Genomic DNA, 21618 nt, shown 5'->3' with positions numbered 1-21618 from the left:
AGAGGAGTGGCGCGCTACCCCACAAACGGTGGTGTATTGAATTCTGTCCTGGATTTTAGTTATTAAACTCAACACCTGTTGATTAAAACCAACTTTGTGTTCTCAGAAATGACGTTTTCTAATTCTTTATTTTCATGAAATGAAGGGAGAGATGTTAAATATAAGTGACTGGTACAAGGACAGGATGTACTCGGCCAAATTTTCGTTCACACAACAATTATACGTTCTGTTTTCCCTCCCGCTCGTTGGACTATAAGAAAGGCAATAGTAGTCTTCAACAGTACTGAAGGGGGACAAGCGGATAGGCTAACGAAGGCACGCATAAATGGATCGAGGGTATGAGTACAGGTTAGAAAGGAATATTACAGGACTGCTATTTAAGAATGAAGTCCTACAGAAATTCTCACAATTTTAATTCATCCTAATTTACTTGACCATAACCTAATTACATTTCATGAAATATTTTCAATTACATTCGTACATTTGCGAGAGAAAATTATTTCTCTCTTCTTTCCAACTTACTGATTCCATACAGTATTTTGTTTTTGATTTCTAAAAAGGAAACCTTTTCCAAGCTGATAACATTGATGCTTATTGGAATCTGCATCTTCTGATATTTGTTCTATCGAAGCAAAAATTTCAGCCTTGTTAAATGGCTAAAAGGAGCCATGGAAGAAGCGAGCGAGCGAGCGGCGGAAGGGCCTCAATCTTTTCCTCTCTCCCTAGACCTCAACGTTTTCACTGCTCCTTTTTCGAAAGTCTAAATAATACGGGAACTTTGTCTTGACTGAAATTTTAAAAGATGGGCAATTGTTCACCTTTTTCAGTTCATCCGTCAATCATTCTGCCAATGTCAGCGCTTAGGGTCTAACTTTAACCCTAGCAGCGAATGTCTCGGGTCTGGTCTAATGCGTGGGGTAAGTCTGCTTCGCCACTCATACCTTGTCGCTAGTTAGAGCCTTTTCGCAAGCGAAAAAATACCTGATAAACTCCAATTTCGCCGGTCAGTTGAGCGAAGAACTGTATCTGTCAGTCATTGCAAGGGGTTCGCTAGGGATAGCAAAACCTAACTATATTTTCTCACTGGTTGATCCTTTTAACTCCCAGCAGTGATCAACATGCAACTTCTCTCTATGTTGTCCATACATTATTCAGCCAACATGTATTGAGAATATTCAAACTTATCAGGTAGAGGGCGGTGGTCCTGATCTAACACCAAATTCCTGTGGCTTATTTACAAAGAAATGTGTAGAGCAGAGGGGAGAATTAATAATCAGATCCTGGGAGTTCAAGGGTTGTTTCAGTGTGACGTGTTATCTATTGTAGAAGTAAAGGGTCACTGGGTCTTCATGCTGACACAAAAACAAGACATCTCTGAACTTATCGATCAGTGTTAATAGCTGAGATCTTGTCAAATTCTCGTAATACATTACTTCTTCCAGGTGATGGTTTCCCCGAAAGTAGGGAATCAGTCTGTTTTAAAAGATAAAAGGATAAAGCAAAACGTCAGCGAACGTTTCACACTTTTTGTAAAATTGCTTGACATTCTTGACGGACACCCCATGGGTTTTTAGTAAGAGCAGAAATTAGCAATGGTGGGTGCCATTCAACACGATCATTTCTGATGTAACGCTCTGTCATCAAGTAGTATTATGGCTGCCATGTAAAGTAAGTGTCTGCAGGGCGATAGTTGATGAAATTACCACTTGTTCTTCTCCCAAATAGGATAATTTGGTGTTATCTCTAAAACTGACGTTTGGAGCGTTGGCCCTTCGTCAGCATTAGCTCATCGCTCTGACGAAGGGCTATCGCTCGAAACGTCAGCTTTAAAAACTCTTTACGGCAGCCAAATTACATGATCAACTCAGCCGGTAAAACCAAATTAACATCTTATACTTCCCATGACGCAGTACCACTATTTCTTTAGAAACTTATACCCTCCTCACAAACAGCTTACTTATTCTTTTAATGATTGGTCAGATTTCACTCCTTACCCGGGGGTGATGAGAATCAATTTCCGCCCTTGACGTTAAACGCTGAAGAATCGCGCTGAAATCTTCCTTTCTTCAAAGCGCGAGAGACCCTATCTTAAACGTCATTCTGTGGCCTCTCCTTAGTTCCTCGCCTTAAAAATAAATCCGTTTCCATGGTTAGCGCAGTTTGCGCTGACTGCACCTTATGCGGAGCGTTGAACATTATTCAAGACTCACCTGGTAAATAGCTTTAAGTCATCCGGGTCACGTGCCGCAGCAACTTGAAGCACGCTTTTCCTCTCTGAGCGCGACAGACCCTTCAGTTCACCTCCTAACTCTGAATGCCCTTCATTTTCAGCGGGCTCCTGCTGGTCAGCGTCAAAAGACGATGGACCATCTGGGATATTGTTTCCAAATATCCGATGAACCCTTCGTCCCCCTAGACCCAGGCCTCCACTTTGGCCGCTGGACCTCTTCTCAGATTGGACGTTCGGTACTAGGAACACATAGGCGTGCAACTGTAAAAAATAAAGATGAAGATCTTCTCTGAAACAGGGTTCATATTCAAAATAAAAATCGTATTTGGTCCTAAAGCTCTCAATAGAACGATTTTATGAGACGCAAAATTTGTTCACCATTTGCAAGAGTTCATGAGAGGAGTACTCTTGAATTTATACATCTAGACAAGTTTTTACATACTATGGACCAATGAAGTTGTGAAGTGATCGCAAGTTGTTCCTCCAAATTAAGAAATGTCAGAGTTCCAACATCTGTATGATTTCCTAATAACTACCACAATACGCAACCATCGTACAAAAAATGAAATTGATAGGTAAAATGCCTTTAACCAGCTTCGACTTCCTGCCTTACGGTAATTCAGTGAACCGAAACTTGTGGATTTGCCACTGTTATGTATGTTGAATCGCATTGGCCTCGACTATTCATCTTGCATTGTTTAAAATTAGGAAGAGACGCGTAAAACCGCTAATGCAAACCGACTTCGCCTTTATTTTTTTCTTAACAAACTATGGGAAAACTCATAGGCTTTGTTACGATGGAACGGGCTCGAGAACTCGACGAAAATATATTTTTTACATCTTGAGGCATTTTCAAGTAATGCAAAAAATGTGAAACTTTAATACTGTCAGGGTTAGATGATTTTATCATGAAAACTAGAGCACTTTTGGGCTGGACATCGTAAAGTGAAAACCAAAGTAATCAGTCTTATTGGCCAATCAGAAGAAGCAGGCAGAGGGACCTCAAGCGCGGGAAAACACATCTGATTGGTTGAGAAGCAGGTTAACGCGACTTTTCGGCACCAATCACTGTGCGCAGTAAAACAAAACCAATGTGATCGCAAACCGTTTTCAACACTCAAATCAAAATGGCTCCCAAATACTTGGATAGCCCTACCTGTGTTATTTAATTTTATATTAGCCACGAAATTAATACCTGTATTAAGAGCCTTCGTTGTAACATCCACACAACCATTTGGGCAGGTTCTGCCTGAAATATTTAGCAAGGAATAAAACTACCTCAGCCTGACATGATAAACCCTGCCCCGTGTTTAATATGTAAGGCAGGATAAGAAATCAAATTCCAGGGAGACTTGACTTAACGAAGCTTTCATCGAGCAAAATTACGATACCAAACGCTGGAGAGAAAATGACAAAGGGAAAGCAGTTACGAAAAAAACTGTTGATCCTTAAGTTTTCCATTACCACTATGCAAGCTTGACGGAGAACGAGACTTCAGTGCGAGCTGATATCAAGACAATTTTCCACGACAAAAATTACAATAGAACTACAAAAAGTTCATTGAGGGCTACATGCAGTGGCAAGTTTTGAGATTTAGCGGTGCTCACCGCCACGCCCCACAGATAAAACAAATATTCTGGTAGCTGTACCTTTTGCTGTGGCAGGCCTAGTGGATTATTGTGTTGGCTCAGAGGAGCGGGTAAAGAAAACTCCGAAAGCACATTGTGAAAAGACATCCCTGGAAAACGTGAGGTGAATTCTTCCACAAGCGGCGACGATCTGGAGAAAAAAAATGCTTAACCGGTGATGTTCAAGAAAGAGACAAGGACGTGAATACAAGTGAGCGAACAAACGCATCGTCAGCGTCAGCGGTTGGCTGATCGACCGCAGTAACAAAATACGGAGCCAAACAGTTCACTTACACGCTTGTGGAGGAATTTGGTGCAACGACATACACGTTACTCTCACAGAGCGGGTAGATGATAGTTGCCATTCCCCAGTAAACCAGATGAGCTGCTATGGCGAACACCTTGTAATACGGAAAAGAAAATAAACATTACGCTGGTATCAAGATGAAAACTTAAGTATCAACTGAAGCGATCAGAATACCGACCTGAGATAATGGAATATCTGTGTCTTGTGATAACGTTTGGAAGCTGTGGAAGCAATAATTACCAGAGTTACTCGTTTGCTTTACAGTCAGAAGTCACTCGGCAGTGATCTTCAGGCTTTCCAATTTCATTCAATTCCAATCTTGTACAGCCGCACGTAGTAAAAGTATGTGGGGAGACAGCGTACTACTGCAGTGAGTTCAGTTGATGAAAGTAGGATCGAAAATAAAAAAAGGGGGGTAGGAGAGGGATAAGCAACTTGGTGGAGCAGGGGGGAGGGGATGAAGCTGCTTATACCATGGAAGTTGCAAAAATAGACTTTTTTAACCCTGTTTGCTTCCAAGATACATGTAACACTTACTTCAAAGTGAGGAGGCTAAGTCAATGTTATTAAATAACATGTGGTATCCCAGGCTGTACCTTTTCAGTGGACTGGCCATTTTCACCAGTCGTGTGATGGCTGGGGAACAGTCCCCTGCGAGGGAGGCCAATAGATACCTCTCGTCCACAAGAAAAAGCAGCGTGTGATATGGCCTATATAAGAGAGGGAAAAAAACCGACATGAATCATTGGAAAGTAGATCTAGTTCTACGTTCTCGTCTACCAAGATACCGTCATTTCCATAACATGTCTTTACCACTCCCACAGTCATAGAAGAAGCATATAATGGATTGTCAACAACATTCTGAATGACAACGCCCAGGCAAGCGATTTTCTTGTAATTTACAAAAAATCGAAACCTAGAGGTAGTTGTAATAGTCCTGAAATCCGAGTAGAGGTCTCTCCTAAAAAACCAAACAAATAAGCAAACAAACATACAAAACAAAACTTTCAATCCTGTTATTTATCGTGAAAAATGTTTATCACACCTGATGACTGCAAGGGATTTGTGTATAGCTTCAGGCTGGAAAAAAAAAAAAAAAAAAAAAAAAGGACAAATAGAGGGTTGTATAAGAACGTTAACATCTTAAGGCTGTCTCATTTATCTTTGCTACAATGGTCAGCAGAGGATGTTTGAGGACCCATGCAATACCTGAACTCTGGTCTTTACTTATTACTTAGACTTTGCTGGCCCAGAGAAGCATTTCATTAGACAATTCTAAATTGATAAAACAAGCAAATATACTAAACAAAGATGCCATCACAAGCAAAGTCGACATTGCTCCAAATTACATAACCATTAAAAATCCCATTAACAAACCCAAACCCAAACCTTCCGAGGGTGTTCCATACCTTGATGTGAATGGTTCCCTGGTTCAAATAGTGGACTTTGTGAGGAAGGCAAAAGCTAACATTCACCCAGCCATTGATCTTCAGCCTTACAATTCCAGATGCACATAAACTGAAGTCAAAACACAAGAAAAGAAGGGCGTAAAGAATACAAAAACAGTGTCATTACTCTGTCCTCTTACTCAACTCTTTACACCCAAACATCAGTATGCATATTCTCCATACTGTTCTCTAAACATTTTTTAAGGTGTTGACAAGGAGAATTTGTCTAACAATCATGAGCTTCTTTAGTTGGTGATTCAGTTCCTTTATTCTCCTGGCCTTAAAGTTTGATTCAGGGGTGATGTGGTGAGGAGAAATTACATTCCAGTCAGTCTTAGGGGTTTAAGGGATAATAAGAACTAAGAAGGTTAATAACCAAAATAAATACAAAAGAACAAGCCCAACAGGGCAACTTATGACCTTTCAAAAAATGGTTTTGATCTCTTTCTATGGCAGATAATTGTTAAGTGGTACACCCTAAAGAAATAATTTTTTGCAATTAATCTGTCATACAAAAACATGGCAAGTACACAAACCTCTTAAAAACATCTTTTAAGTCCCTTGCCAGCTTGCTCTTGGGGAGGATGTGTTTAAATGGTGATTCTGCGCAGTCTGTTTTTTTAGAGGTAAGTTTAACTGGGTTTAAATAATAGTTGTTGAGTCCCTAACACACATTGAATGAACCTGACAAAGCCTTTTTATGTGCATGTAACAGAGATACAGTGTAGGAGAGCATTAAGCTACATTTGTTTTATTTAAGGAGAGTTTGCTAGGAAGGTGTAATTCCATTTGAAAATGGTCTTGTAATAAGAACTGAAAAATTGGTTTAATCCTCTGTTTGTTGTGTACTTCTGGCTGATAATTATATTTTAATTTAGCACAATATTCTTCAGAGTTGTTATCTAGTTATATTTGGTCAACATACTCTGGGACGTTACAGAGATACACTGGCAAAAGTCAAAGCCTGTAGATAACTTTAGGTATTCTTTAGCACAATGACGAGGAAGGAATGGGGCCTGGCTCATCTCACGTGTGACTTACCCTTTGCACTTGCCTCACCCCTACTTCCCTTCCTCTCAAAATGAAGCAAAAAAAATTACACTTATCCTGCAGGTTACAAATGTCCATACCCAGAGATACAACAGGGTGAATAGGGAGGGAAAAGGGGAGCCCATTAAAACACAGACCCTTTTCAAAGAAAACACATGCATATCCAAACTAGAAAACTGAATTTCTCTAAGTCGTACCTTCAGGCATGGCTGACATTTCGTCATGAACAGAAAGTATAATTTCCCTTTCAGAGCTCAAATATCTACATCTAGAAACAAGAGCAAGAAACAAAGTTTTGTATATCATAAGTTTGGGTAATAACATGATTACGAATGCAATTTGGTGTTAATACAACAACTAAATTGCACTCACCTTACTGGATTGTGCAGTTTTGTTGTCTTTGAAAAATTTACCAGTGCTTATTTACACCAAATTGCATGAGAAATCTTATTGTTAATTGTTAATAATTCACATGAAAAATGCATCACAGAAGGTCAAGAGCAACAAAATGTTTTCAGGGTGTAGACTATTTGTAATTTGCACTTGTGTTACAACTTAGCACTCATGTTACATGAAAAATGCACTCTTTTTTAGCCAATCAGACACCTATAACTTTTTCATTATATATTATTAAGACTGATAACTGAAGGAGATATAGATCTCATGTTATTACCATGGCTGGACTGGTTTTCATTGCATGAATCAAGAAGAAGTTTTGCTTAATGTCTTTTTCAGGTAACCCTGTGTTACTAAGTACCCATTTATATTCCCATTTTTATTCCAAACAAAAAAGAAACAAAGTTCTTTATCCCCTTGATTGGGAGCACTGCTAACCTATACAATCAACTGTTCACTATGTCATGCAGTGCCACTCATTCATTAATTCACAAGGCAGCAAAATGACATCTAACACATAATCCATGATTCACGTCATTGTTCAAACAAATTAAAGCAGTTTCACCAAATCTGGCATCACACATTTAAATTTATATCCTATATCTGTCTTAGTTTGTGACTTCAATTTACCTTATCTCTTCATGCCTTAGGGCAATTGCTATTCTCTTGGATAAGTCATGGTAACAGTGAACAACAGAAGGTTCTACACTTGCCTAAAAAAATTGATAAGAGAAATGATACACAGTTAATGCTGTTTTCTTTAATAACCATTCAGGGAGAGTAATGGAAAAATAATAGAGATGGTGTCACTTAGAGATGCTGTAGTTCCACTCACAACTTTTAAGTAAGCTGAGGTCACACTATGAACAATCTTTAGGATAGTTTATTTTGCATGCTGATAAAAACTATGAAGACATGTTTTAAGCCTGTTAACTCAGAAACAAGAAACTCCTAGTGCTTTCAATAGGAGTTGGGAGTGATTATTAGTTCTGATGCTTTGTTTGAAAGAAATTCTATATAACTCATAATAGCAAGTAGTAAAAAACATGTAAATGTTAATAAAATAATCTGCACCTGGAGTACAAAGACAACATTGAACAGTTTCATCATGACATCATCCTTCCTAGATGAGGTATCACTTCTCTATAAAATAAAATTGACAAAAAAACTTAAAGATTAACAATAAATACTTAGATCCACTGATCAGAAGTGATTTGTTGCTGATAACAGCTTTCACATGTGTTTCCACTTTTCAGGGCTACACAAAATGACTTTCAATTAACCCAAAATGGCTAAATTTTAATTACCTTGTTCCTGAATAAAAATGCTTGTGTTTGTTCTAAATACAATTAGGACATTCCTAAACATGATTGGTTATCAACCACTCACTTTGAACACTTTTAGGACAGTGTAGACATTGTTACAGAAGTGACTTTTTTTTGTGTTCACTTTCACATGAAAGAACAGCAGCTGCATGGTTGTCAAAATAAGCTGGAAACCAGCACATTTCACTGTCTACTCTAAGAAAGGGGGACCTGAGCTATTTGGAAAGCTTGAGGCTCAATTTACAGCAGGGAAGCATGTGTCACATTCCCATAACTCAAAATATTTTTGATAACCCCTTTTGCAACTGTTTTATTGTAATTTATGTATGCATTCTATGAATGGGTGTTTGTCTCTTTGATTTTGTCACAGTTTGATTTAGTGAAAGAATTTTGACTTTACTTTGAGTTTGGTCTGTTAGCCTAATTTTGATTGACAAATCAGACTCTGGCTTTGAACCACTAGTTCTTATTAGTTATTGATATTAATAATGTAATAGGCAGATACCTTGAATTCTCTGTCTTGTCTTTCATAAGCCAGTGTTGGATGGCCCACAAATAACACTTCATCAATCTTCAGCTCAAATTTCTTGCCACATGCATTAGATTTTGGTGACAAAATATTTGCTAGTGTGCTGTCAGAAAATCTGCAAAGAAACAATGCCAAGCAAAAATTTTAAAGTTAAAGATCAAAATATGGTAAGTTTCTTCAAAACATAAATTTCTGTTTTGAAAGACTAACAAGATTGAGTTGAGTCTGTCACACTGCACAGGAGTGATGAGTCAGAGAAAAAAAACCAACCACTTTAGAAATGGGGCACTATAACATAGACATTTAGCCAAACCTACAAGAAGAGCTCCTGCCAGTTAGATTATTGATTGAACTCACCCAATGAGATAACCATCTTTGATTCCGGAAAAATTTCTGAAATGTAGGCAATGCATAAGATGATAAAATTCCAAGAGACAAAAAATTCCTAGGCAGTTTTTTGGTAGTTTGCCAAACCTTAGAAACATCTTAACACAATCAGGTGTGGTAATGATAATTTAACATTTGCTCTACTTATTGGGGATCTTGCATACCCATGCCAATTTCATAGCCATAAAATCAAAAGAACTTTGAAAATTTACCATTATGAAGAAAACAAAAAATTAAGAGCATGCTATTTAAATCTTATCCACCCTCCTAAATGGTGTTCACAGGGTTCGTACCCTTTTTAAGAAAGAAATTTCATATAATTTTTCAGGACTTTTCTAAGACTCAGATCGGTTTTCCAGGACTCCAAATTTCACCTTACACCCTTTCACTCCCAAGATTTCAAAATCAATTCTACCCACTGTCTTACAATCATTTCATTTAATATACATTCTGAAAACTTTATTGCTTGAGTTAGGCAGATTTCCAGGACTTTCCAGGATTCCCAGGACTCTGTGTTCAATTCCCCATGTAATTAAGAGCAACTAAAAGTGACAACTAGAATCCTCGTCTTTATTTCCAGGCCAAAGAATATTAAAGTGCTTATTGCACCAGACAATATAAACCCCAGTCTCCCAAGTCCATCCCAAGAATGGAGGTGGGCTTACTTTGACTTGTGCTTAAATAGGCAATGCGTACCTTACGTCCGTACTCTCTTCGACTTTACCCAAGGCGAAACGATTCTTAGGGATTTCTGCAAGGCAATTGATGCACTGAAGGTTAGTTTCGAGCGCACAGTCCAAGAACTTTGAGAACTTACAATGGTGACACAGTCTAAAGCTGGAGAATGAGACAAATGCACGTACTCGATTTTTTTTCCTTAAAAGCTCTTTCCTTGTAAAATTTAAATGGCTCTGTACACGCTAAATTTTGTTCAGGCCTGCTTTTATGCGCCTGCAACATGGCCATTTCATACTGTGCAGATAGTCTAAGCGAGCAGAATTAAGCTGACCTTTTTCTCTCCTCTCAGTCCGGGAAGGCGGTAAATATGGATAACGAAATAATAGACTCTGTCCTCTACTACCGGCTGTCACTAATATAATGCTAACAGGATCACACAGATCCATTCGACAATGATTTCTAGTTTACAGAAAACATCAAATTTGTCTAAATCCTTAAAAAAATCCTTAACCTGTTCGCCTAGTCTTCCGCCATGTTTGATTCTATCGACCCAGTCTCCCACACGTCTAGGTGCCCACAGCTGAGGAACCTCTTGAGAATTATCGAATCGAACTAAAGCTGCGACTATTTACATTGGCAAAATCGGTTGTTGTGAATACTTTTGACTCTGATAGAGAGGGTCTTACATTATTTTTTTACAAAATTATGAGCCATAAGGAGTTCAGAAACAGTCGGTAGCTCCAAGGGGGTACCTCAACAGGAACATGTAAAGTTACCTATGCACCTGCTCAGTTGCCTAATGCGGAAGCAGAATGGAGTCAGTCGTAAATATATGTAGCAGAATGAAGTGAATTGATCATTGAAAATAGGGGTGAAAAAACTCACAATGGCGTGCTCTGAAGTTGGGACTGCGACAAATAGCGAAGAGGAGCAGGAAGAACAAAAGCTTATTGATGTCATGTTTCTCTGCGACGAATGGAAATCTTCTAAGGGTGGATTATCAACTTTCAATCGAGAATTTGCCATTAATTTGGCACAAGCGACGACTGGTAGCATGAAAATCCATTGCTATGTCTCCAATAGCGATGATCGGGACAGAAAAGATGCTAAACAACATGGTGTTAATTTAATCACAGCTCGAAATGTTCCTGGTTCAGCCGATCCCCTCGAGTGCTTGAAGTTTCCACCCTCAGAGCTCCCAAAACCACATCTGGTGATAGGCCATGGAAGAAAGCTGGGTAGTCCTGCGTATTTCCTAGCACAGGCTACAAAATGTAAATGGGTACAATATGTCCATGTCTACTGCGAAGACCTTGGAAAATACAAGAAAACAACTATGGCTGCAACAGATACAATAGAAGAGAACGAGAAGAAGCACAAGATGGAAATTGAGTTGTGTAAAGCAGCGGATGCAGTTGTCGCTGTTGGCTCACGCCTGCAACAGTTGTACAGTAGAAGTCTTGTTAATGTAAAAGTGGAGCTTATTACTCCTGGGATCTTTGAAAATTTTTCCAATAAATCCCAGTTGGTGGTAGACAGAACAGTAGTTAAGAACTTTAATGTGTTTATGTTCGGCCGAGCAACCTTTGAGGATCTTTCCCTGAAAGGCTACGATATAGTTGCAAATGCCATCGGTTCTCTTGGTAAGAAGTTCAAACTGACTTTTGTTGGTTCATCTCCTGGCGAACACCAAAAAGTGGAACAGTGGTTTCTTGACAACACATGCATCAACCGCAACCAACTAACCATCCGTGGTTATTGCAGCCAACAAGAGGAACTTAAGATGATGTTCTATCAGTCGGATTTGGTTTCTCTGCCTTCCCGTACTGAGGGCTTTGGGTTGGTGGCCCTGGAGGCCATTTCTGCTGGTGTTCCTGTCCTTGTTTCTGCCGAATCAGGAATAGCAGAGGCTTTGTATAAAGTAGAGGGTGGACAGTCTGTAGTTATTGAATCAGATGATGACAATGCAACACAATGGGTGCAAAGGATTAAAGAATTGTCCAATCAAAGTCCAGAGGAGCAACAAACCAATGCAATGAAGCTTCGAGAGAACTACAGCAAGGTTTACTCTTGGAGTGGAGAATGTGAGAGATTTAAAGAAATGATCAAGAACATAGTCAAAACTTCAAATGGTACAGTATGTTATTTGGTTTTACTTTTGCTTATATGATGTACTGGTAAATGCCATGTTTTTCTTTGTATGTGGTGGGTAAGAAGCAGTTAAGATCTAGCATCTGTGATCTGTTCAATTGAGTCAAAGTTGAGGACAAGTGTATGCATGTAGATAGTGCAAGGAAGTCTGGTTGTTACTGGAATCAAATGTCGCTAATAATTCTAATAAACCTACTAACTGCATTGCGATGTTTTTCTTTTTCACTTTCAAAATTCTTCTTTAGTTGGGAAACATTGTTGTTGACCAGAAAAATTTCACCTATGATTGTACATTCACAGTCAGCTGATATGTTTGAAGTAAAAATTTAACTTATTGTTAAGCAGGCAGTGCCCTTGGCAATATGAAACAAGTCTTGTGTTTTGATTGACTACCAGAGCAGGCAAGATGGGATTGCCAGTGTTGATCCCAAGCAAGTAAAAAATTTGGTGCAGCAAACTTGCACAATTTGTTATTTTTATTAAAATTAGAATTCTCAATCTTGGTCATTGTAAACCTATCAAATGATCTTACTTTTAATTTGTCAAATGAAAAACTATCACTGACTTTCACAGTTGGCTTTCTTTCCCAGCACTCAAAATTGAACAAGTCCTGAACTTGAGTCTGATATTCTTCTTCAAGTACAATCTTTTGGCTATATGTTGAGTCTTTTATTGACCAAGCTTGTTTGGTCAAGATGGCTAGTTATTTACCTCATCTTCTTTTTGCATTTTCTATGGACCAAGATGTTCCAGTTATCCTGACTTTACCCTTGGTCAATAATTAATATCCACTGTCCTTTGCACTGAATGGGTGTAAGTGAATTTGAAGTACAACTTTAACTTAGACTATTTGTTGCAAATCAACAGATGCAAAATTAAATATCAAAGTTGATGTGGAAGACCTGAAAACTACAGATCCAGACATGCACAGCACAGCTTCAGAGCCTGCTCTATGTCAGAAGGCAACAACAACATCAGGCACATGCAGGAAAAGAAGATCTGATACAGAAATAGATGATCTCCCAGCACTTAAAGCAAAAGCCTTATGTTTAATTGCTATAAACTATCTTCAGACTACACCACCGCAGTCTAGAGATGCGCATAATGAATTTAAAGAATACTTGAAAGAAATGGAGATTGTCTTCACAGGTGCTTCTGTGGGAAGCTTGGTGATAAAAGTGGAGTGTCATTCTCCTCAGAGCTTGGAGAAATTGTGGAAAGATTATTCAAGTGGCCGTTTGGAAAAGGTGGTTCAGGATTGTTTTGTCACTGAGAAGATCTTGAAGGAACTGAACCTGACTGAGCTGAAGCTGAAAACAGCAATGGATGAGGGAGAGTACAATGCATGCAGAGCACTTTTTAAAAAGGATGCACACAGAGGTTAGTAACAAGAGAGTAACCTGGTCCTTTTGTAAATCTTTTTTGCTAGATTGTGAAGTAAAGTGTTTCCTCTCCAACATACAACACCACCAGGTTCGCAGAGAGAGATCATAAACCAAAGGCTCCGGTTCAGATAAAACCACTTGTCGCAGTAATAACTACCTATGTAATGAACATTTAAAGAATCATCACAGTGTTATGATATTTATTTGGTACAAAGTATGAAAAAATATATTTATGTTAGATGGAGCAAATGATTGCTGTCCCTGTATGGGAGATGAGCTCTCTGGACACATAAATAGATGTCAAGCCTAGTGTCATGGTACCATCCTTGTTGTTAATGTCAAATTTGTCAAATGCTTTATATCTCTGTTTGTAGCCATTCCTTCATCTACATTTTACGCTACTAATCCTGGAGAAGAAGCTGTAGCCATTCAGCCCCAATTGACAAGATCCATCACTGGAGGTTGGCAGAAACAAGAACGGCTTAAGAGATGGGAGCAGGAGATAGAGGCTGTGCAGCCAGAGAAATCTAAAGGTAAACACCAAATCTTTAAACTTGTTTGTTGAGAAAGCAAACCAGAAAAAGATATATATATTTCTGGTTTCCATGGAAACTGTTTACTTTTAGTGAAAAGTTGCTTTGAACAGTGATTGTATTTCTGTCAGGTATCAAGAATAAGCTGTCGCAGTTCACTAATATTTTAATGATCTTGATGATACAACTTGCTGATACAACTTATAAAGAGCCTTATTGAACTGGGGCATTAAATGCTAAATTTTCCATGTGCACTTTTGCTCTAAGGTACTCCGCACTCTGCTGCATTGTACACCTCTGGTCCTGAAAGGAAACCAGAAGACCTTTTTGAATCAATGAAACTGCAAGAAGAAAGAGAATATCAGATTTTGCCTGCTTGGGAAGAAAGTAAATTTAAAACTTAGAGTGCTTTCAGATCTTATGTCAGGTGTTATTTTGCTAAGGAATTAATTCCAGTGTAGTTTTTTTCTCCCACCATCCTGCATAAAGGAGTGTTGATTCAGCTTTTCAGTACAGCTGTACTCAGCAATTTTTTCTAGTAATTTAATGTAGAAAACAAAATCACACAGTATTCTATACAGTTTTTCCTTGTTCTATTCTTCATAAAGATAGTCTTGAGTTGGCAATATCATTGGTGGATTAAACAGTTCTAACTTAATTACATCCACCTGTTTCATGGATGCTGTATTGGACAAATGAGACTCTTTGCATTCACAAGAAGATTATTTATTTAATTAGGTTTTAGTGCCACTCATGTTTTGTGAGATGATCCCTGAGACATGTGAAAATGGAACGTTGTTAAGCGTACATGTCAGTAACGTTTTGGAAAGGTTTTTTTTTACATTAGGATAATGACCTTTTACAGTATTTTCCACCACTGATCTCAACGATGAGAACGAAGGTGGTAGGATTCTAAAGAGTAATTCTATAATGTTGAAAAGAAAAAATTTTCTTATTATTGGGAATTTTTGTCAAATCAAATTTAGTTTCCTGAAAATGTTGAAGCCAAACTTTGTTATGAATTTTATTTAATGGATCTTTTTTCGTCTCAAACTCAAAGTCTTAAAAGTAAAAGTTTAACATTTCATATATTTGTATTATTCGACAGTCCCATTAAGAGTCAAAGGAGACCGAAAAGCTGAGGAAGAAGAAGGTCTTGATACATTACTCACTTCGCACATCAGAAAAGGAAAATGGCGAGTGGTTTTGGAGTACTTGGATGGGCTTCCTCGTTTTGAAAATCCATTTAGCAGCGTAGCTGGTGCACAAGATGATGAGGGAATTGGCCTTCCATTGTGTTACAGTTCGCAGTCAGGCATATTGACTTGGTGGCCAACTGACGAAGACCGTGATTTGGTCATACTCTGTAAGGCAATCTCCCAGTCCTCTCCTCCCTTGAAAATAACAAAATTAATCCTCTCCGAGAGTCCGATAACAGATGAAGGTGTGGAGAACTTATCCGTAGCTCTCAGTCGCAGTGATCTAAACAGCTTGACCCTCTCTTTCAGTAGTTTATCGCAACAAGGAATCAAGCACTTGTCCAAGGCGATAGCGTATAGAAATTGCAAGAAATTAACCAGTTTAAATGTCAGTGGCAATCACTTTGGGGATAAGGGAATCACGCACATTTGTGAAACGCTAACCAGCATTAACTGCGAGTTAACCAGGCTGGATTTGTGTGTCAATTCTCTTGGAAATGAAGGGATGAAACTCTTGTCTGAAGCAATAACCTCGGGTAATTGCAAATTAACGTTGTTAGATGTTAGTGGTAATAACATAGGAAACGAAGGAATGAAGCACTTGTGTAAAGCACTCACCAGCAGTGCATCCAAGTTGTCTGGCTTAAACGTCAGACATAATCGTGTTGACGATAAAGGAATAAGTCACTTGTGTAATGCACTGACTGATACCAACTGCAAACTAGGCATTTTAGACCTTAGAGGCAATTCAAGTATAACTGTTCAAGGAAGGAAGTATCTGTGTCATGCTTTGACCGGCAGTGACTGGAAAATGGAAGGCCTTAAGCTTTTCCGTTCATCTACAAAGTGAGGAATCTGCTTAGAACTGAGCCCAGTTGCATTTCGCTTGTCTTGTAAGATGTTTTACTCTCGGAAGAGATGTTCTTAGTTCTCATTAGAGTGATATAGATACGGGATCGTCTAATTGTTTGTCTTACTATTTTGACTTTGTTTATCGAAAGGAATAGTTTTATTGACTGGCTTCGTGGCAGTCAAAATGTAGCGAACAGCAATTGTTACAGTCTCCTTCGTAGCCATTCGTCGGGATGTCTTGTAAGGTTCCTCTCATCCCAAAGAACGGCTGCACCGGAGATTACGATCGTTAGTGAATTTAGACCATCAGAAAAATCATTAATTGTCCATTTAATCAGATACAGTCCATTTTTTGCAAGATGGAAATAGAGCACATTACGATTAAGTGTCGTAATAGCAACACCAAAGTAATTACAACAACCAAACTGAACAAAGGAAAATATCGATGAAGTCAAAGCAAAAAACAGTCAGGCAAATTACTGTTACTGAAGCGCGGGAAAACGCGGGTGGCGAAGACGCGATTGGCTTTAGTCTTGAATCTGACTGGTTGATAAATTTATATGATTTTTCTGAAACAATCGCGCAGAGAACTTTAAAAAACGAGGTAACCCTGGATTGTTTTCGAGACTCAGTTGAGTATTCCTTTATGAATACAATAGCGTGAAGGGAATATTTTGAACCACAGATCCTGATCCCCGTCAGGGAACTTCTAACAGTGCTTTCCTCCACTTTACTCATTTGTAACAAAAGTGTACAAAATTATAGGCTGTTAGTTTGTTATTTAAAAATTATCTCGGAAATTTTTTAGAAGTGATTAGATCCCAATGATAAGAAGATTTCCTATGGGAATTCTAATCTTAAAGGAGCCAAGTTGGGTAAGAATATTGTTGTCTTCTGAAAGGAAAAATTTCCAAACAATGTACTCTAACCAACTGTACTGAAAAAAGATAAAAATATATGTGTATGGTGTTCACAATCGTCCTCGGCTTTGTCACTCGTTTTTACTGCCGGTCGCCTAACGCATCGGAGCACACACGAAGTGCATCTCCTCAAGCGACTTACTGGGCTAAAGTATGCAATCAAAATTTAAGACAATGAGGTTGATGAACTCAAGCCTAAGGTGTTCAATTTGGTCGTAAGCTTTAACATGTTTAATTGGAAAGAAAACTCAACAAAGGAGTATGGTGAGAGAGAAACGAAAATGAACGACGCATTAGAACCAGCAACGTCTCAATTGTCTCAATATTTAATCTTGTGACGTAGAATATTTCAGAAACATGAACAACATTTCGCTGTTCGACAGAAGCTGCTGTTGACATTTCCTCACATTATAGAAGGCAGAGGAAAACATTTTATCCTCCTCTTTGTGCGTAAACGAAGAAGATTTTAGGATCTACATATCAATTATATTTAAATCGCATAGCTTCATTTGCTTAATAAAAGCCCCTCGATTCGTACTAAGATTGGTGTTCCCGAGAGTATAAGTCGATGACTGGCTCTTAGCTGCTTAATGACTTTCGCAAGCTAGATGGAAAAAAATTCAAATTCAAAGAATTGGAGTGAAAGCCGCCCATTATGACCAGTGTCGACATCAATAACAATGCATTACACAGAGCTTGTTTATGATTCCGTCCTAACTGCTGAAAGTGGCCGATACTCCGATTCCTCGAAATTTGTTTTTATGTCTGAATAGTAATCCACAACTTGATTTGAGACTTTTCCATTTCATCCCTAAGCAAAACCAAAGCAAGAAGAACTACCAATCAGAATCAAAGAAACTATCGCAAAGAGGACCCAATGAGTACTCAAGGCAAAAACAAGGGAACTGCCCGAAGAGCATATTGAAAATAAGACCTGAAAAAAATTCAGGCCCGTACGGGATTTGAACTCATGACCTCTGCGATACCGGTGCAGCGCTCTACCAATTGAGCTAACATGCCAACTGGGAGCTGTCAATGTGTTGGGTCCAAATAAAACATCCAAGTGATGAATGATGATTTTCGATATATGAAATTCATATATTTGCATTGCGGTGAAGAGATGAAATTAAGAGATCCTCGCAGCTAAGAACTCTACTGAAACGAGTAGTTGAAAATAAGACCATCCAAGAATTCCATATATCTAAAATCACTTGGATGGTTTATTTGGACCCAACACATTGACCAGCTCCCAGTTGGCTTGTTAGCTCAATTGGTAGAGCGCTGCATCGGTATCGCAGAAGTCATGGGTTCAATCCTGTACGGGCCTGAAACCGTTGAGAATTTAAACACGTTATTAGGAATAGTATGGGGAGCGAAATATTCCTTCATATTTTGAAATATGAACATTCTACACGTAAAATCAATAGAAGTTGGTAAAATTTCCGCACAGCCCCATACTACATTATGCATTCAGCTCCTGAATAGAGAAAACAATGACAGAGTAGTTTCTGGCGATTTCTGCCGTTTTTGCTCGTTTTACCATCGCTGTTATTCTGTTATAAGACGATGTCAAACAATACAACCACTGCTCCCATATTATTCAGCTCATTCCTCAGCTTGTGGCCAAAATATCCTCTTCCTCCCGTCACAAGAATTTTTCTTCCTTGGAACATACCAACATCCATTCACAGATTTCCTTCCTAAAGATTTTCGTTCCCGCTCTGACAAACGAGCCTGCATTCAGCCAGCTGCAACTTACCTTGGCTACGGGCTACAAAACCAGATGTGTGGTGTAATAGTCATATCTTATAACCTGATAGGGGGTTCTTCTTCCATCCAATGCTGTCACATGATAGTAAATGGACCAATTGAAATAATTTATCAAACCGAAAGTGATGAACGAATACGGAAATGGACGTGAAATACCACTAATACTAATGTTTGGCGAGGTGTTTCACCAGTTTATTTTTACATAAGTAATAGTTTCAGCTCCTATGAAGTGATTTCAGATCATCAGCGAACTGTAGCTCCAGAGTGTCACTGAAGGGAACAGATACAGGACCTTCACTTACAGTAACATACCAACGAAGTCTTGGTAAGCCAATTCTTGTTAACTTCTGATGCATGATGCCTAGGATTCTTTCTGAAATGAACCATTTTGGTAAGTACCTGAGAGCAACTCATCGCCTCAATTTCAAACGCCTTTTCTAAGACGAATTAACAGTAGACTGAATCATAAATACAAATAGTGTAACATCGCCTTGATCTGCAAGGGTTTGCTAGGGTCTTCACAGATGTCCCTCGCCAAAAATGTTGTAGTAACGCAAATGCACTTTGCAGTCTGACCAAATTTAGGAGTACCTATTTATTCCAGATTTCATGACAAAACTCTGGTGATTACATATTGATAAATAGTAATAGTGACAGAACCATATGATAGCTTTAAATAATAATTTACAGGAATCGCATGTACAATTATTTGTTCAAACCCTGCATGTAGTCGCAAAACAATTCGTCAAATTTTTGAGCACTTTTACAATAATCTCTTTTTAGCATTGAAGTACACGTACGTCTCCTCTGCATTGTTAACTGAAAAGTTCAGTTCTCTTTGCTAATTAGAAGGAATAATTTTTTTCATAGATATATTTCGTCAATTAAATTTCACTTGATCAAAAAGGCAATACGATTACTCAGCTGTACCATGATATTCCAGCAACAGTAATTTCAACTTGTCATTCAATACCGTATTTGACAGTTAGTAATTTAAGACATTTTAAGTTAATAAGTAGTGAAAGTAATTCCTGTTTTTTTCATTTTTATTTTAGCAACTTCCTGTTCAACATTTAAGGTTTCTGTGATGTCAAGACAATTAAAGGTAGCATATCAAACAACTGCTTTTGAAAATCACAGCTGTGACCAAGTTGTTTTTTTTACTTGTGCTTTGGTGTTATTTCATTTTAAGGAAACTTCACTTTTATCAGTGCTTCCCTGCCAACTCTCTCACTTCAGGAACAAATTACATGCCTGCAGATATAAAACTTTATGATTACATAATACTGGTATTTACCAAGTAGGAGATTGATATGGAAAAAAAATTATAGGGGAGTAAAATAATCCATATAATGAGTTTTTATTTTTCTATAATTTTAATTGAATTTCCTAAATCACAAAAATCTTGTGTTTACAGAACAACACTGGGGAAAGAAAACTGAGAGTAACCCTTCTGAATACCGAATGGAAAGCTTCAAGCAATGGAGACTTGACAACCATCAACAGAGAGCTAGCAATACAGATGGCTAAACATCCCAATGTGGAAGTCAGTGTGTTCTTACCTCAGTGTAGTGAAGAGGACAAGAGAGATGCTGATAGTTACAATGTTAAACTCATTGAAGCTGTTAAACTGTTTGGTTTCGAACCAGTTGATTGGCTAGCCTCTTTACCTGATGGCCATGCTATGGATTGTGTTCTAGGACATGGAGTAGCTCTTGGTCGGCAAATTCAAATCATAAAGAAAAATCCAAATTACAGACATTGCAAATGGATTCAAGTTGTCCATACTGCCCCTGAAGAAATTGGCATGTACAAAAGCATTTCTGAAGGTCAACAAATGCAGCAAACAGTAATAGAACTATGTGAAATGGCTGATCAAGTTGTAACAATTGGCCCCAAGCTAACTGATGCATATAAACACCAACTCAGAAAGCAAGATGTTTTTAACCTGATACCAAGTATTTTCACTGAATTTTCAGATGTGCAGCAAGCTAGCTATGAAAGAAGAAAATTTTGTGTCTTGGTAACTGAGAGTGGTGATAGTGAAGATTTTGATGTCAAAGGATATGGCATAGCAGCAAAAGCTATTGCTAACCTGAAGGGTGAACCTTACCAACTCAAGTTTGCCTCCAAACAGAGAGGAAAGGAAGATGAATTAAAACAAAAGTTACTTCAGTGTGGTATTGATCCTAATCAGCTAATTATCTGCAGCTTTGATGAAAACAGGAAAACGTCAGCTAATTTATTCTCTATGGTGGATATTGCTATATTGCCCTCAAAAACTGAGGGATTCGGGTTGAGCGCTCTTAAAGCCATATCTGCTGGTCTTCCAGTACTTGTCAGTCGTAACTCAGGAATTGCAGAAGCCTTAAGGGAGGTGCCCAACGGGTCATACCGTATAGTGAATTCAGAGGATCCTGCAGACTGGGCCAGAGCAATAAAGGCTGTGTGTGACAAAAAAAGGAATGTACGACTTGCAGAGGCTAAGATTCTTCGTGAACACTATTTGCAGCAGTTCAGCTGGGAGGAGTCTTGTGATGTCCTTGTTAAAAAGATGTTCCATCTTGCATTTGGTAAGTTTTCTCATCTTGTATCAGGATTGCAGAAGTTTTAATCCAGTTTGAAATAATGACAAAGCTCACATGTTTGTGTTAAATATTCAATTTACAGGTTAGCATTTGTTTCTAAATGCAATAGGGCAGTAGTCTTATGGAATGTTACAAGTTTACATGTAGGAAAACTGGTTATCCGAGGTTATAAGTTGATGGTAATGACCCATTAAGGGTCATTCCATTTTAGAACCACTTGAATGGTGAAATTTAAAATAAAT

At 38.3% G+C, this 21618-nt stretch overlaps 3 protein-coding genes across 6 annotated transcripts in view; 2 read left to right on the top strand and 1 right to left on the bottom strand.

Annotated features, from left to right (window-relative positions):
- Positions 1-93: 93 nt before the first annotated feature.
- On the bottom strand, positions 94-10526 carry LOC131790992 (GATOR1 complex protein NPRL3). The gene is made up of 17 exons (XM_059108293.2): positions 10310-10526; positions 9997-10051; positions 9271-9306; positions 8890-9028; positions 8134-8202; positions 7690-7772; positions 6861-6931; positions 6150-6225; positions 5575-5683; positions 5211-5245; positions 4762-4875; positions 4344-4386; positions 4153-4259; positions 3880-4009; positions 3426-3479; positions 2211-2491; positions 94-1473 (listed from the first exon to the last, which is right to left on the bottom strand). The coding sequence occupies exons 1-17, from the start codon at positions 10422-10424 to the stop codon at positions 1314-1316; spliced, it is 1677 nt and encodes a 558-aa protein (XP_058964276.2). The 5' UTR covers positions 10425-10526; the 3' UTR covers positions 94-1313.
- LOC131788582 (uncharacterized) lies at positions 10045-17079 on the top strand. Of its 2 annotated transcripts, XM_059105668.2 has the most exons (5): positions 10046-12110; positions 12997-13509; positions 13889-14047; positions 14315-14434; positions 15156-17079. In XM_059105668.2, the coding sequence occupies exons 1-5, from the start codon at positions 10865-10867 to the stop codon at positions 16094-16096; spliced, it is 2979 nt and encodes a 992-aa protein (XP_058961651.2). In that variant the 5' UTR covers positions 10046-10864; the 3' UTR covers positions 16097-17079. The 2 variants fall into 2 exon arrangements, with proteins under 2 accessions (XP_066027379.1, XP_058961651.2); XM_066171282.1 differs by lacking the exon at positions 14315-14434 and having other exon boundaries at positions 10045-12110.
- Positions 17080-18899: 1820 nt separating this feature from the next.
- LOC131790995 (uncharacterized) overlaps positions 18900-21618 on the top strand; it is a 36487-nt gene continuing 33768 nt past the window's right edge. For 2 of the 3 annotated variants that reach the window (XM_066170782.1, XM_066170781.1), the window contains exons 1-3: positions 18900-19113; positions 19844-19893; positions 20206-21361. In XM_066170782.1, the coding sequence (XP_066026879.1) occupies positions 19876-19893; positions 20206-21361 (1174 nt within the window). In that variant the 5' untranslated portion in view covers positions 18900-19113; positions 19844-19875. The remainder of the gene's footprint in view (positions 19114-19843; positions 19894-20205; positions 21362-21618) is intronic. The other variant, XM_066170783.1, reaches the window with a different exon arrangement.

Source organism: Pocillopora verrucosa, chromosome 8 (assembly GCF_036669915.1).
Source record: "Pocillopora verrucosa isolate sample1 chromosome 8, ASM3666991v2, whole genome shotgun sequence".
NCBI lineage: Eukaryota > Metazoa > Cnidaria > Anthozoa > Scleractinia > Pocilloporidae > Pocillopora > Pocillopora verrucosa.
The sequence above is the reverse complement of the archived record's forward strand: the minus strand, read 5'-3'. Positions and strand labels throughout refer to the sequence as shown.